Source organism: Sprattus sprattus, assembly GCF_963457725.1.
Source record: "Sprattus sprattus genome assembly, chromosome: 5".
Taxonomy (NCBI): Eukaryota; Metazoa; Chordata; class Actinopteri; order Clupeiformes; family Clupeidae; genus Sprattus; species Sprattus sprattus.
In genome coordinates, this window is record NC_137924.1 from 16891195 (window position 1) to 16908610 (window position 17416).

Below are 17416 nucleotides of genomic sequence, written 5' to 3' on the forward strand. Positions count from 1 at the left end.
AACTCTATCAACCAACCGCTTGGGGGATGCTCTGGATTACCTACGTCCCATATCACATGGTCATGTCCATTCTTCCATTCATGGGGAAAATGTTTCTTGGTTAAATCAGCCACATTTTGTACATCCAGGTTGATGATTTTGAATATTTCTACAATTTTTACAAAAGAAAAGATTTAGATGATTTTCTAAAAAAATACATGTTTTACACACTATGAAATCATTTACAATGATGCATCAAAGACTCCTTATGATTTTATTCTCATAAATGCACTGCATACCTTGACGGTATGCTGGTGGACTAGTACTGTTGTATGTGTTTATTTGTTTATGTTTGCTTATTAATAGTGAGAAATGAACAAACCTTCTGTGGCCAGAATCCTCAGGTGACAAAGCCTCTTGGGGCTCAATTCCTGAGATATAAACGCTTCTTTGCAAAATGGCAGCAATTCTCTGTAAAGTGGAAGCAAACAAAACTGAATTTTCTAGTACCTTTACAAAGAGAATATAAGGTTTATCTAAAGATAAATAATTCTAAAGTCAATGCTCCTTACTCACCTTGGAAATTCTTCGTTGTCAATCAAAGCAGTACATTCATCACTATCTGTGAACTCTTTGAAGATCCCGTTGTTAAGTGGAAGGAGCTGCAGACCCTCAAGCTCCTGGTAATTCCCATCACTGAGCACATACTCCAGAAGGGAAAGCTTGTCACTGTGTGAGACCTCCTCTAATCCACCTCTGTGGAGGACATCCCTGACCAAACGTGGTGTGATCCACTGTAGAGTGTCTGGCTCAGGAAAGACACATTTCACATCATTCACTACATGCTCAGGAATGTTGATAAGATTCTCATTCTCTGCCATCAAAACTCTGGCCACAGCAGATGTTAAGACTGGCTCCTCAATGTTATTGGCTGGAAATACAGCATCTAATGGGGTCACCCAGATTGTTTCATCTTTAGCAAGAGAGAACACAGCTTTTTCGTCCAGTAGACGTTCCAGAACATCCCTTGCTATTCCGTGCCATTTCTCCTTATGTTCAATTTGGACAATGTCTGGCCACAAGCGGTACACTGATGTTGCAGGAAGGATGGAGTTCCTGCAACACTGAATGGAATCAAAAATCATCTTCAAGTATGTGTGAGGAAGAACGTCAGTCATCAGAAGCTCGTTCCATTGTGCCGCTTCGTCGTTCTTCTGGTCCTCGTCTTGCCATTTTATATGCCGCCGGTTGTCAGTCAAGCCAAAAGATGCATTAATTTGAACTGGGAGCCCGGTCCTGTTTGACTCATTATTTGGAAGTGGAAGGAAACAACTCAGTCGTCCATCAGAAATTAAGTTCTCCGGATCACAAGGGAAAGCCAAGTCAACTTTAGGCTGGTAGCACAGCTTCTCAGCAAGTGTGTCAATCTTTGTCACTTCCCCCTCCTCCAAGCAGTATGATGTTACAAGCCACTGGGTATTTCTCTCTCCATCACTCAGTGAAGCAGAAGAAATGTTTTTAAACACGGTTGACCCCTCTGAGGGGTCTGTGTCTGTGTCACCTGAATCTGAACATGCTGGGGAGCTTGACAGGGACACTTTAAGTCTCACGACTACAGAGCCACAGGTATCAATGTGCATCAGGGAGACATTAGACACATGTCTCAAGAAAAGTAGGCTAATGTCTGCATCTGCAATGAAACTGTCAAAGAGCTGAACAACTTTGTCAGAGTCATATAAGTTGTCAGAAATCTCTGAGGAATCACAGCGCAAAGGAAACCTAAAAAGAGTCCCATTAAAATACTGATCCTCTTTTATGGTTTTCTCCCAGGTACTGTTACTGACTTGTTTAACAATGTCTCGAAGTGGTTGAAATTGATCCCTCAAGGTCAAAAGCTCTTTTCTCTCTTCATCATCCTCCAGAGACCATCTGAAACCTCCCTCTCCTTCTCCAAATATCTTCTCCTGTGGGTCCAGCAGCCCCAGGTATTTGGAACTGAATATGCATGGCACATCTATGGGTAATGATGATTCAATGGCATTAGATTTAACAGCTTTTTTAAACACATCATGATTATGTATGTATGTAGTAAGTGGAATTGCTATATAATTGTCACCTGTGATATGATAGACAGAATTGAATCCAATCCCAAACCTTCCCACTCTGTTTGGATCATCGCGCTTGACACTTCTTCCAGTGGCCTGAATGCCTTGCCAGTCTTCTTCAGTGAAGACAGCGTTGTTGAAAGCATAGAGGGCAGGACCTGCTCAAGGGTGAAATGTTCAGTTACATCTACTCAAAATGAGAGGTATTTTGCTTAAGGTGAGTTTGGTTACAAAAAGGTGAAAAAAAACCTGAATGTGAAAAAGCATGCAAGTGTCTTGATGGGGAAGTAAACATTGCACATTTCAAAATGAGGAAGGACCTATGAGCAGATTTTTTTTTTTCTGAACCTGCAAATGGAACCTGCATTTTACAGCATTGCAACAATTAAGATTAAAAAAGCCACCATGAATAAATGACTATCTGTGAGTTAAAGAGGCAAGGAAGAGAGAGCACTATAGCTTCTGTACTAGCTACGCTGCACTGGCTTCCTGTATCTTTTAACTTTAAAGTCATTGGGCCTCATTCTCGAATTCAGTTGAGAGGAATTTAAGAGGGAATACCTTCTGAACTCTTCCGGTGGTTTTAGGACAATATTTGCCATTCTCAACCATGTTCTCATCTGGGATTTCTTCTGAACTTCAGAAGACTTTTAGAACGCGAAATAGCAATAAATCGGGTAAATCGGGCCGTCTTGTGGTTTTTTGAGGTATTGCATTGAGGAAAGTGTTTTAGAAGTGTTAATACTGAATTTGTGAGAAATCGTTGGTGATTGCTTTCACATCAACTCTACAGTCATCCTCGGATTTAAATAATTTAAATAATAATAAATGAGACTATTTGTATCATTAACAATTACGGTCACATTTACAGTCATGATTCTACGAGGCATCTTGATGGCATAAAATAAATTAAAGGACTATACCAGGATGCTGCGCTAGTCTAGTGAGCGTAGTTTGGCACTGCCTTCAGTGCAAGGACAGCAATCCAGACTATTCTCATTTGCAGTGTTGAACACGTTCATTGAACGAAAGTTCATGAGCTCGTTCCAAATTTTGGTGAACGTGAACTGAACGTACTGTATTACTGCCTGATGAACGATACTGTGAAAGCCTTCATAATGGTGCCTGAGAACGGCACGTTCACTCTTTTAAATTTCGTTCAATAAGGTGCCAGATTTCTAGAGACTTCCAGGCGGAAAAAAACCCATTTACAGTCCTGTACCCAGTGTTGCATAACCAGTCAATCGCTACGTGTGCTTTTTTCTACTGTATGCCTGGCAAGATTGAGAGCACCGAATTGCGTAGGGGCCGAGAGCGGTATTGCAGACAGAAAGAGATTTTGAAAAAATTACTGAGCTGCTTTGCGTAGACTCGGTCGATTCCGACTAAACACGTTACTGCTGTTGTGTGCCCTTAGAAGGAGCTGGCGGGGCGTGTATGTATGCAAATCCAGGTGCACATGAACATGTGTTCAACTTAAAAAACCTCTCCCGGGGTAGCACAGCTCAGAAGACTTCTGCTGCTTATGAACACATTTTCAAGCGTGCATGAATGCGGCAGAGGTCTTTTCCTTACATTGTTTTTCCGAAGTCTGTAAGAAACATTTCAGAAGAAACTTCAGAAAATTATCGAGAATGAGGCCCCTTCTTCTAATATACAATGCGCATACATGACTGAGCCACTGGCATTTCATGTCCCTTCACAAACCCTTAGGTCCTCTACTACAAATTTGCTAAATATTTCAGACGTCCCCTAAATCAAAATCAATGAATCAGCCCTCTATGCTTCCAAATTGTGGGACATTGTACAAAAAAAAAAATATATTTTTTTTTTATGTAGCTTTTAATTTACAACATTGTATCCTTCTTTATATTTCTTTTATTCATTTATATGTATTTTTAGTTTGGATTGAGTGGTTTATCTTTGTTTTAATATTGTTTGGTTTACCCATTATTATTCTGTATTTTCTCTTTTTATTTCTCTTGTTGTTGTCTGCTGATACATTTTGAGCTGCAGTCCATGTATCAAAAGTGCCAAACAAATAAAGTATATTATTATTATATTATGATTCTAAACTAAGTGCCAACTTGGCTGGCTAAAGCCCTCTGAGTATCCAAAAGACCGTTTTGGTTAACAAGGGAAGGTGTGAGCTAGAAAGCCCACTGACCTTAGCAGATTGGCTACTCCAAATGCAGCTGAGGCGAACGGTTTATGATAGTTAGTATGTTAGACCTGTTTCAAATGTTGTCAACTTCCTTTTGTTATTATTTACAACGTGAGTAAGGGTTCCCTTTCGAATGTGATGCTGCACATTAAGAGCAATAGAGTACAAGCACTGTTAAATGATTCCTGACTACTAAAACAGATGATTGACCTGTAGGCTGGTCTGAACTTAAAGGGGCGTATTTTTCCATTTAACGCCTCCAGTTACACACATATCAGTTACAATGTAGCCAATTATAACATGCTACCCTATATAACATTGCAATGCAAATAAAACATAGGTTACATTTTTTTCAGTAATGTTGTTGCCAACTTCAAAAGCAATAAGGTGTTTCACCTTGTGGTGGCACTTGACTTACTCCAGCCTTCAGAAGTGTGTCTCTGAAAAGCGCATAAGGGTTTGCTCCCCCCGACAAGGGCGCACCCAAGGGGCCATCATGCTTAAACTACTGTCCCCCCAACTGACACGTTCCAGTCATTATAATGTCTTTGCAATGGCAAGCCCTTAAAAATCTACAACAACTGACGTCTGGCCATGGCATTTCAGAACACTTTTACAAGTGCACACCATTGTTTTTTGGGCCGGGAGACCCCAAAGATTTTATTCCCATTTAGTTTTTCGGCATGGGGTGAACAGACATTAAAATGAGCTCAACCTTAGAAAACATAGGAGACTATACTGTATATATGTGTTTGTTCACGAGAGAGAATTGGAGAATATGAGTACAGTATGTCTAATACAGGTTAGTATGGAAAATGACTGATAAATGCCTATTGTTCACTCTCTCATCTTAGACCTTTTTACCTCAAAGGCAGAGAGCCCAAAGCAGCAACACCTAGTTCTTCCCAGGACTCTCCAGGGGGGACACATATGGTACAACACCAACAAAGGGCTAGAATATTCACAAAGGAAGGACGCATTGTATTCTTTTGCCTGCCGACCTCCCTGCCTTTGGTGATTCACTATTTACATCTGATGAAGGCATCAAGAAGTGGGAAAAAGCCATTTAGTCAGTGATGGGGAGTTCGCCAGAAGGACAAATCATTGCAATGAATACATGGGCAGAATATGGAAAGGCCACGACAAAGAAGTCTTCACTTGCCTTTAATGAAGTGAAAGTAAATACCCAGTTTTAAAATAGTTGGTGAGGTGCTTCCTATCGCAGAAGGCAAACTTTAGCACAGATAGGCCACAGAGGGACACAGAGGATCGTGTGATTAACAGCCTTGGTTAGATTTTGGTTAGAGGTGGTGTTTGTAGAAGCCAATGGAAGTAGGTTATACAGTGGCTTACACATTTGAGTTGGATTTTTAAGAAAGCATTTTTTTTTTTACATGATTTTGAGATAGATCTTTGGAAATTGAAATGCATGTTTATTATTATTCAATTATAAAAATAATTAAAATTATAAAAGTAATAAAGAAATCAAGTAGGACATCTGTTTGTGGTGTTTGGTAATAGAATCAGGACAAGGCCAAACAATTCTGCATCCTTAATTTATTATTTTATTCTATACAAAGAAGAACATGATTTAATGAATTTAAGGTTCTTGTAAATAATATCAAATATGATCTGGTTTTACATTTGATTTTACCAGCTAATAAATAATATTGATGTTATTTATATGCAACCGACACCTTTGATTTAATGGTGATGATGCATTCAAATTGGAATTTGATGGGCTGATTAATGATTCCTTGGCTGATCTCATCTGAGTAACGTAAATCAAGGGCGGAGTTTGCGTAGCCTGAAAACTGCATAGCTGTACACTTATGTTTTCTACTTACATACATGACAGAATACAGCCCATTATGCACACTTCATCACTATACTATTGTCTTCTTTACTGAGAACAGCCTGGAGAAAGAATATTCTGCCCATGTATTCATTGCAATGATTTTATCTGATGGTATAATATCTGTGGTACGAACAGTCAAGTTTGCAATGGTAGGCTGAACATATAATTCTAGGCTGATAGTCCATTCAGAGTATATAGATAGACATTGATGTTACAGGGCCTTACTGAAAATGTTCCTTACAGCACATAAGACATAATTCTGCACTGCCATTCAGAGATTAATGCCAAACCAAAAAAACAGGTGTGTTTTTCTGCCTTTAACATATTTTAGAGACGTCGATTACAGAGACTACTCTGGATCAAGGACCTCTAAATAATAAGAGCACTCTAGCCCAAGATCAGTGACATCAGCTGGTTTCAGCAAACTGATATTGACATGAAACAAACTGTAACATGATTCCTAACGGAGACACCTTAATACCCCAGTCATACAGTCTTATGCACACTACAAAGCAACCTGAACTGCAGTACTGGGGGAAGGTGAAGTCATACTTGACAGTTACAGCTTGTTATATCAATAATGACTGGTGGTTTCAATGGCTCATATCAGACAAGGGAAAACTGATGGAGCTGCTGGTGTTCCATTATAATAATATTTGTAGTGTATATTTTCATGTGTGAACTGTGGCATGTATGGTTACCTTGGTACTTTCCAAGGTCTTCACTCCACAGGCTGTCTTTCTCATAGGCCCTCTCATCATGAATGAACACCACCTCTGAAGCTCCAGCATCATCTGCATTCTGTATCAGCTCCTGTTCAAAGACCAGGCAGACCAGTCAGAGAACACCGTTACAGATTACACTGCCATTCATCATCGATACTGCCATTCACCATCAATACTGCCTTATGCAAAACAATTCAGACCATACCTTTAATATTTGTCCTCCATCTGGATATCTCCTGAGGATATCTTTCAAGTAGTCTATAAAAGGTGGAGATGTTGCACCAAATGTGTTTCTGAAAACAAAATTAAAAACAAAAACAAAAAACAATTATGAGTGAATAAGAGCTCTGCATATCAACAACTTTGCACTCACTGCAGACATACTATACTTAATAATTAAAAACATCAACTACATATCTTATTATTGTACTTCTATCAGAAGTTGAAAAAATTGACCTCTTATTAAAATGTACTGTTAAATTAAAAAATGCTATTAAAAATTTGCATTGTAGATCAGACAGAGATGCTATGCACAAGGCCTGATTACTAAAAGGTTATCCTGGAACCTCATTGGCACTTACACTATAACACTAAGCTCAAAAGCATTATTACATTTATGATGCCTTCATCCAAAGACACATGCCATGTCGCCTAGGTATTGTGGAGGGAAAACATGTTTGGCATTTTTTACCAACTTTATGTTGATTAAATAGGTTTATTAAGACTTAAATAGATAGACCAGCACAAGAGCCTCACCTTTACAATATGAAAAACATTTTTCAAAGGCATGGAGTCAGCAGTTGGAGAAATTGCTGAACATTCCAGTAAAACTAAAGTCAGATAATCAACTGTCTTATGGCACGGTGAACAATAACAAAACATAACAAGATGCTGACAATAGCCCAGGGCCTTACAGGCTTAACCAGTCCACCTTCAAACGCTTGCCAAAAATAATGCGCTTAACACGATATGAAATATGAATGCTTCCTGCTCAGCTAGCTCTGTTGTATATTCTCTAACATATCAAATGTTTCCCAATCAGAAACCTGGCCATTTACATTTTACACTTTATTTTATAATTAGTTGAAGAAATGATCCACAACACATCCTATCAACTATGTTGATTTCCTGTTCAGCAGCAACAAAAATAATTCTAATTAGACATGTTACATTTGACAGCAGGAAATAAAATCAAGTGGAGGCTGATGAATTCCTGAGACTGCAAGAGTTTTCATGCCGTCATCTGAAACATTTGCAAAAGAACTGTGCGTTAGGCAAGGTCCTTTTTTATTGTAAGATGCATGATTTTTCTTTTAAGGTACTGTGCCATCTTGGGATCACTTAGAGGCAGAGGGCCTACTGGATTTCCAGCAGTTAGAGGTCTCCAAGACAGTGGAAGAACTGACAGCACAGAAAGTTATGGATTGGCTGTCATGTCACTTAGTCACTTAAAAATGTACACCAGAAGAATGTTTCCAGTTACATAATTGTATAATAATAATTGTCAGACTTTAACCGCACAAGCGCAGGGCACACACACACACAGGCTTGAGGTCGTTTGTGAATTTATCTCCTGCATTTATCCTATCCCCGTCCTTCCTCCAGTACCCTAGGAGCAGTGGGCAGCCTTTAGGCGCCTGGGGACCAGGTGAGGTGAATTGTCTGTCTTGGTCAGGGACCGACGAAGAGTGTTCTGTTGCATGTTTTTTCTGTTGGGGTTCTAAGTGGAGGAAACCCCTTGTGAACACAGGGAGAACATGCAAACTCCACACAGAAATGCCCGGGAGATAGCCCACTGAAGGTCCGGGGAGGACCTGCCCCTCAGAGCAAACAGCACCCCATGCGGGAATCGAACCCATGACCTTTTTGCTGTGAGGCGGCAGTGCAAGCACCAGAGCACTTGTGACATAACAAGATGCTGACAATTACCCAGGGCCTTACAGGCTTAACCAGTCCACCTTCAAACACTTGCCAAAAATGCCAATAATGAGCTTAAGACGATATCAAATGTGAATGAACACTTCCTGCTCAGCTAGCTCTGTTGTATATTCTTTCACATATCAAATGTGTTTCCAAATCAGGAACCTGGTCATTTGCATTTTACACTTCAAAGCAGACCTTTGTATGCAAAAATCTGTATCTACAGACATTTTGTGCTGTGTCCACATGATAAAATCATGGACATATTTTCATTTCAGTTGGAAGGGGTCACGTAGTTAGCACAAGTGTATACAGATTAGTAAGTGAATGCATTTTTATGTAGTTCAATAATGTGTAGTTCAACATGTAGTTCAACATGAAGATGATTCACTAATACGTTTTAGGTAAGCCACCTTTTTCTTGCCATCTACCACACCCAGGGTGCTATGTCATAACATGATACTGCATGGTCTACTCACCATATTACTTTACAGCACTCTGCACTCCCAACATGCTTTATGCAGAATACTGTACACTATTATATCCAAACTGGTCCTATAACTACATCCCTAAAACCAGAGATGATTACCTTGAAAAAGGTGTTTCTACTTACTTTTTCTTTTGCCTTCCTTTTCTGACAGGATCACTCATTTTTCAGCAGCTAATTGATTGGACCCTGCAACTGAAATGAATAGCTACATTTATACATAGTTGGACAATAGACCGACAAATGCAAACTTTCGTTAAACCTCCGCTACAGTGAATATAGTGAACACAGATGACATCTTACATACCATATAAGCAATCCATGGAGTTCAGTGCGTTCCACGCAAACAAATGGGACCGCATGTACTTGGCGATCTGGATTTATATCATTGATTTACACCCCGCCTACACCTGCAGTCTTCAGAGGCAAGGTGTTTCTATTTACTCAGAAAACATGCTGCATCACAGGAAGCGAAACTCAAAGTTAACTAATAGTTCGAGTACAGATAACCACAAACACATTAGCCTCATACATTTCGCCTCGGTTATTGGCATTGCGGGTTGAGGGCCTTAACTTGATTGGTTGCTTGAGTGCGAGACAAGATGATTGACATCAATTGACAAAAATACTGAAGCAACTGATTGACAAATCCGGAAAGTGGTTATTGAGTTTCGTTTTTCATGACAGTGGATGCTGTTGCATTTGAGAAACGAAACCACAGAAGTCCTCACTCCTAATAGCCCTCAGGTAGGCCTACAAAACACCCACACAAGCACATTAGCGTCATACATTCCACCTTGGTTATTGCAGGGCGAGATGAGAGGATTAACTCAACCAGACAGACAGCGCTTCTCTTCCCTTATTTTTCTCTCCATACACATTCACCAAAGCAGAGAGCAGGTAGATTTCCTGCCACCCTGAAATGCAATCATGTCGTATTTCAGGGTGGCACAAAATCCTCTCTGCAAAAAGAGGGGCAATGGGATGTATAGATGTTGGGGGCGTAGCAATAACTAGCTATGAGGCCACAGAGGTCTGGACCTCCGTAATTTTTCTGATTAAAAAAATAATGTAGAAGCTATACCGATGATTGAAAAATTCAGCGGGTGACCTTTGACACCCTGTGTCTGCATTTAGGCTTTTTTTTTTTAGTGGCGGTATTTAGTAGGCTACTCGTGAAGTAAGGAAGCATTTTTTCTGTCAGACATACCTCTGATCTTTGGAGCGTAATAACTTGGCCATAAATAAGACCAGATTTGGTTTGTTTCTGGATGGAATGGCTGAATAGAATAGAGGCTCAGACCTGGTAACAGAATTGGTATGAACCATATTTAGAGGTATAACATGTCAGGAAAATAAGTGTACAGACCTGATTTTTTTTTTTTTTTTAAGTTTTACACACATGTATAGACACTTAATGCTTACTTTAAAGTTCGTTTTCTAAATACTAAATAGTTTTCCAAACAGAAAAGTTTGGGGAAATATCATCTTGGATTTGTATTTATTGAGGGGAAAAAATTATCAGCCAATTATGAGATGGTGTGGTGGATGCCCATAGTCCAGATGACATGGAATGACCCATATACCAATATTTCTTTAAATAACATCTCTTCACGATTGCAGTCGAGGATATGGGATTCAAAACATATAACCTTTTGCTTGATTAAACATGACAGACGTCATGTAGTGTCAACACCCACTAGAGGGAGCCATACACATATGATGATCTCCCTGAACTCAACCGTCTCAAATATACAGGGAAAGAGGCAGGCTTACCTGTGTTGGTGTGTACTGGTATGCCCACACACTCACTATAAATACCTACTGAGTTGCCTATTTCAACCTATCCTGACCGGATCAAGACAGGGCCAACTGTAGCCGTTTCCTGTAGCATCTTGACAAACAATAACAGTGGCACCGCATGACGATCTTTGTGACTCCTTTTTACCTGACTTTACAAATCTGTCCTCAATGAGTCAACTTGGCAGTGAACCTCACAAGAAATCAGTCAGTGAAACAATGCAGTGGGGTAATATTGTAATTCTATTTTATTTCATGTTTTCTAAAAGATATCCTGCTTTGTCAATTTCCCCAAACCCCAAACTGGAAGGAGATAAACCAATACACAATAACAGACTTTCTGTCTGTTGAACCCTGTAATATATATTTAACAGTAATTGATTTGATAATACCATGTGCAAAAATCATATCTAAGGCATGTTACACAAGGTACATTACATGTTTCACTGCTTTGTAGAAATCGAAACAATTTTGATACCTAAAACATTATCATCTTCAATATATTTTGAAATCCAACATGTCTTCATGAATAAACAAAAAAAGTTTTGTTCTTCTTGGCTCGCAGAACAAATACTTTGGTCAAATCTCGCACTGCATACATACACCTGGAGTCACTATGTGTTTAGTCTTCTTTTAAATAAAGATACTTTTACAGCAGGCCACTTTAGAGCATCACAAATTATAATTAACAAAGGGTTACATGCGTCAAATTATAATCAAAGAGAATCCTATCATATTTACAGAGACATAATCTAGTGAATTTTACACACAGAGACGGAGGTCTTCCTTTTCATCCTCTCACATTCATTCTCTCAATCAGACAGGCACACACAAGTATGTGTGTGTCGAAAAAACAATATTATTAAACCCACTGGTACATATATTTCCATAAATTTGTCATTTTTAAATATATTTTTTTTTCCAAATATTACTTTCTCTCTGATAAAATCATCATTTTTTTTTACAAAGTCTACAATTTCATGGAATCCACTGCAGTTGACTACAAAAGGCCTATAAATAATTCCTCTGCTATATTTACGATGATGTATTCCATCTCAGGTGAAAGTAAATTGACATTTTAATATGTGCTACCTCAGAGAATTCCTCCACAAGTTTAGCCACTGATGTGGCACTTCATGGAATCTAAATCTACTATACCTCAAGTCAGGCAACACCGTCTGACATCAACACTACAGCACCCCCAACAAACTACCTATCCGGCCCCAGAATCTGTACACTCTTGGCTACACTGGGCGAGTTGATACAGCTACAGTAAGGGAGTTTCATTATTGTGCTATACACAAACAGTTACAGTGGAAAACCAGACAAACAAACAAACAAAAACAACAACATCGAAAATCAGGCAATAATGGACAAAGAGGTCTTTCACCGAGGGGGCTAAGACCGTCGTCGCTCTTCACTACTTAGGTCCGCTCCTCGCCCCAATTAACTACTCGTCTCCGCTCTTTTCGGAGCCTGTGCCCAGGGTGACGTCGTAGCAGTGATCGCCACAGTGCTCGGGCGACTGGGCGGGGCAGTCGAAGGCCTTGCCAGCGGAGCCCAGGCGCTTACGGTTCCGAGCGCCAGGCTGATAGAGCTGCATGGCCGGGCGGTCCTGTTCAAAGACAAGGGGCAGACCACAGGAGAGAAGAGCAACACACTCTGTCATAACAACACAGCCTCACTGGCCACACTGTAATAACTTAATCAGGTTCAGCGCTCTATATCTCTGCAAGAGGAGGTGGAAGTTTACCACAACCAAATCAACATGGGAAAAAAAACATTACATTTTTTAAGTAGCTGATTTTTGTTTGATTAAGTGAAATATTTTGACAACAAGATCGACATTACCATAACTTTAGGAAATGATAAACTATTTTGTACTGCATAACTTTTCAAAATCTCTTAGATGAAAGCATTTGAAAGTTCCTATAAGCTATTTACTGTGTGCATTACTCATTTTATTATCAAGGCACTGACTATCAGAAAAAGAAACCCCAAACACGCTCACAGTAACATTAACAATCTTTTTTAAAAGTCACCCACAGTGAGGCTTGGCGTGTTGTGGAGCCTCCCAGTGTATTGCAGGCTAGAGTAAGAAAAGTGGCACCCCCCCTCCCCCACCCTCTCCCCCTCTTCCCTGGATTAGGAAAGGCTCAAAGGCTAGCTGTACCTTCTCTGGCAGAGCCCCTCTTATCTGGTCCAGCCCCTCAGACTGGGAGGTCCTTTTCTCCTGAAGCGCTAACACAGACTGAGAGACACGTGACTTGCGTCAATAGGCAGCCCATCCACCACACGCCCGCCACAACAGCCAGAGCAACAGCTACACTGCCTCTACACACATCCACATCAGTGTGTGCGGGGTGGAGCGTAGCATGGCTCACAACACAAAGCAAATGGATTGCAATACAAGCACCCAGCCAAGCACCCGCCACCACCCCCATTCAGGGAAGGGACCTGGAGGGGATTTGTATTGCAATCTGTGACAGTGATGATGGAATGTGTATATGTATTTGTGTGTGTGCATGTATGTTTGTTTGTGCGGATGATGATGATGATGATGATGACCTACCAACATGGTCTGGAGATAATGGGCATGGACAGTTAATCAACACTACATACACAACCAAAACACGATAGCTGAAAGCTAGTCCTATCAAAACAAACTGTCATTAATAATGTATCAAAGACTTGTTCTGGCATGGTAAGTGTAAAATTCAGGATTATGTGTGAATGGGGTGAGTTAGTGTGATGGTATCACTTGATGAGTGAATTAATTGACCATAAACTTCTGTGTCCAGTATAGAGGTGATCATGGCAACCCATGATTTTTATGGGATCGATGACAAGCGGAAGATCCCACTGACACCGTCGGCATTTCGCTCACCTTGTTCCGGATCCGTTCCTTCCGGCTAGCCATGTCATCCCTGTCCTGGTTGCCCAGTTTGTCTGCGGTGTCGGGGCAGTAGGTGTACGCGTGGTGCCCGTGCCCATCTTTCTTGGCCCGCTCCTGGCAGTAGCCCTTTCCCCACTTCGTCTCGTCCTTGCGGCGCGTGAACTTGTCAAAGTCGTGGTGGCGCTGGCGCTTGCGCTCATCGTCCCGGGCCCGGTGCTCTCTGTCCCGCTGTCGCCTCCCGTGACCCTCGCGCTGTTCCTTATCGCTCTCTGCCTGACCTCTGCACCATCAAGAGAAGATACACACAATATGGACCATGGAAGAGGATGTACTGCAGTGTGACTGATGTGTATTGTACAGGCAGGTGTGAATATTCAAAGAATGGCACAAACTGACAGGGATGTTTTGATACATAACTGAACAAAATGTTCAGCTAGTCTCTTCTATTTCATTTCAGGGTGCATGAATTACTGTGGTGTACATTTGCCCAGGTGTTCTTACTTTTCCTTGTGCTCTTTGGGTTTCACGTGAGTGGCTGGCTTTTCCCATTTACTCCTGTCTATCTCTCCACTGTCTCCTTTCTCCTTGAGTCTGTCTGAGTCGAGATCTTCCTCTCTGTCACACTTCTTCAGAAGCTATATATGTATATAAGGAATATTATTTATATTGCTATAACTGCTCATAACAAGTGTGTGTAGGGTGTTTCAAATCACAGATTTCTGGAATATTTGTATTCACCTTGATCTTGATTTCTTTCTCAGAAAGTTTCTTTTGCTTCTCAACCTCCTTGCGTTTTCGCCTCTCCTCCTCCCTGCGTTTCCTCTTTTCCTCCTCCCTCTGTCGCTTCTTCTCCAGCTCTCTGCGCCTCCTCTCCTCTCGCTTCTCCTCCCTGATTCTCTGTGCATTGGTGATCAACCTGTTGGTTAACTCTGCTAGGCTATATAACAGTAAAGGTATATATTCTGGATGTAGAAATGTAATTCTTACCTGTTTTTCCAGTTTCTTATTTTTGATGTACTCTAACAGAGGTGTCGTTCTTTTAGCTTCAATCACACGCATTCAAACACACACACACACACACACACAAATATTAAGGGCCTTTAAGTGCTACACAGCCAATTACATTTGAAACAAGCACAGAAGGTAGGTTTTGATCAAATGTGTGAAAAGCATAGCCTCAAATACCTATGAGTTCTCTGGTCTTTGCCTCGATTTCTCCCAGCAATGTTTCTGGATTGGCCATAGATTTCTCCTCATCACAAGAGTAGGTCTCCAAAAATCGCTTGTACTCTGGGTCTGAGTATATGACAAAAGAGGTTGGTTTTCCCATGTACAGACAAGCTGACTAGATAAAACCAGAGCTCTGAACACTGGTATACCTTCTTCAATGCTCCCAGTTTTGGCATCCTTCTTCTTCAGCTTCTTTTTGGATATTTTTTGAAAAGGTGCAAATTCTACCACTGCTGGATATTCCTGGCCTGCATTAATAATGGCATTAATGTAATCAATAATGGCTCACAGACAAAATTATGTAAAGAACTAAGACTGATACTTTTACAAATCTCTTTTGGGACAACAGATGAATGGTTCATCTCGTGAGTTGCCCACTCAGAGTGCAAAGAATAGCAAATAATACAAATTGTTACCTTTGTTGTCTATGAAAACATAACCGTCGAAACGGTCCCTGAAGTTAACTATGTCCTCGAGGTTTTTGAAGTTTATGTACGCTCTGGAGAAAAGATGTGGATAAAGGCTGCAAAGGAAATGTACGACAACGCAGTCTGTTGTTGTTTTTTGTATTAATAAAGGTTAATTAAGATTTGTATTAACTTAGCCCCAACTACATCTTACCTATGATCAGCCGGAAAGAACTCAAAATAGTCATATGACGGCAACGGACTAAGTTGTTCCTCCAACTGGTCTTTGGACAGACTCGGTGGCAATCGGCGTATGACAACCTGTTACGGGAAATATGGCATATGAAATGCATTGTCAAGCACCATTACGCATTCATTTAAAGAGGAAATAACCTGTGCAGCCGCATATTCGGTCGAAAGGTAGCCTCATACAAATCAAGGTCGCGCGTGGGCAAACTGTCTTTACAAAGCAACAAGGCATTATTGTATCTGTCACACTATTGTAAATGGTTACGTAATGCCTTCACTGCAGTGTATGATATTAACATGTTCTCGGTTCTGCATTCATCGGTGATTTAGCCGCTACACTAGCCAACGTGGGTTATCGCACTTTAGCTTGAGAAGTGCAGAGGCTAGCATGTAATGAAACTGCAAGAAAAGGAAGCATACAGAGTATTGCATGTATTCTTTGCAAAGACATCAATAGCTAGGTTGAATGACAACTAAATATGTTTCTATAAAACGCTAACAGTTATTGCGCATGTGAAATGTCTCGGCCACTATTTCGCTGTCTATGGTGCTGATCGGCGCCACCATATCCGTCAACACTTGGTTCGATGCATTCTAAGGATGAAGAATAGCATTGTTTTCGCCATACCTTCGTAAATACTTCTTTTTTTTCTTCCTTGACTTTTGGACTTGCAGTAACGTTCTCTTGGTCCCGCTGTATATCTCTGAACTGTATCTCTACGATACTTCTCTCCCTGCTCTCTGTCATTTGCTCCTTTTCAGACTTCATCTCTCCATTTCTCTCCTCCGCTGTCGGGGTCTTTCAGTCTCGCGAGAACTTCAAGCCAAAACACCGCGAGTTTGGATAAGATCATTTTGACGTTCTAATGGACTGCTGTTACTGTTCCGTTTTATTTGGATTTTCATATATGAATATTACATGGAATATTTTCACACCTTTATGGCTTAGCCTAAGGAAAACAAAGAAAGTCCCATTTATACAGGCATAATAGAGTTTAACAAAGGCTTAAGATAGACTGGGCTTAGTGTATACAACTGATTATGTCAAAGACATGCTTAGGCTACAGCCTAACCTTACGCCAAAGGAAAAAGTTTTAAAAAAAAGTCTAAATAACAATGTAATTGCTGGGGCCAGCCAGGAAGAGAGGATAGCATATGCAAAGGTTAAATCCAGAAATCTAAGTATAAGATAAGTAACAAATATCCTCGGCTAAATGAGAATATACAGAAATTGCCATTATTTAGCCCAACAACTCAGATCCACTCAAGTCCACACTCACATTAGAATAAAGACGTATTCCTTTTTCTGAGAAAAAAAGGTCCTGCGTGAGCGCTTGTAGAAGGAATCATCGTTTGTACGACGGGTTCTCCAATTCCTCGTTGTCACTGTCACTGGCAGAGGGATGGACTCTTCCTCTGGGTTGGTGTAGAGGGGTAACCGTACTGGCGGTGCTGAAAGTGCTCCATGCGTCTGGGCTGCTCGGTTGGCTCAGCGACCGACCGAAGCTGTCACGTCCAGGGACTAAGCACACGTTATTGACACATTGAATTACGGAAAGATTAAGCATAAAAGCGTTTTCGTGGTCCCTGTACCAA

General features: G+C 40.6%; 2 protein-coding genes across 2 annotated transcripts; both read right to left on the bottom strand.

Annotated features, from left to right (window-relative positions):
- Positions 1 to 551: 551 nt before the first annotated feature.
- LOC308366057 (sacsin-like) lies at positions 552 to 8161 on the bottom strand (the record flags this gene model as incomplete). Its single annotated transcript, XM_080839692.1, has 5 exons — positions 552 to 1993; positions 2096 to 2242; positions 6808 to 6919; positions 7037 to 7124; positions 8154 to 8161. 5 exons carry the CDS (start codon positions 8159 to 8161, stop codon positions 552 to 554), a joined length of 1797 nt encoding a protein of 598 aa, XP_080695818.1.
- Positions 8162 to 12488: 4327 nt separating this feature from the next.
- On the bottom strand, positions 12489 to 16595 carry upf3a (UPF3A regulator of nonsense mediated mRNA decay; the record flags this gene model as incomplete). Its single annotated transcript, XM_080838826.1, has 11 exons — positions 16449 to 16595; positions 15786 to 15892; positions 15581 to 15687; positions 15314 to 15412; positions 15120 to 15230; positions 14922 to 14977; positions 14673 to 14831; positions 14436 to 14569; positions 13926 to 14214; positions 13212 to 13289; positions 12489 to 12653 (listed from the first exon to the last, which is right to left on the bottom strand). Exons 1-11 carry the CDS (start codon positions 16587 to 16589, stop codon positions 12489 to 12491), a joined length of 1446 nt encoding a protein of 481 aa, XP_080694952.1. The 5' UTR covers positions 16590 to 16595.
- Positions 16596 to 17416: the final 821 nt, after the last annotated feature.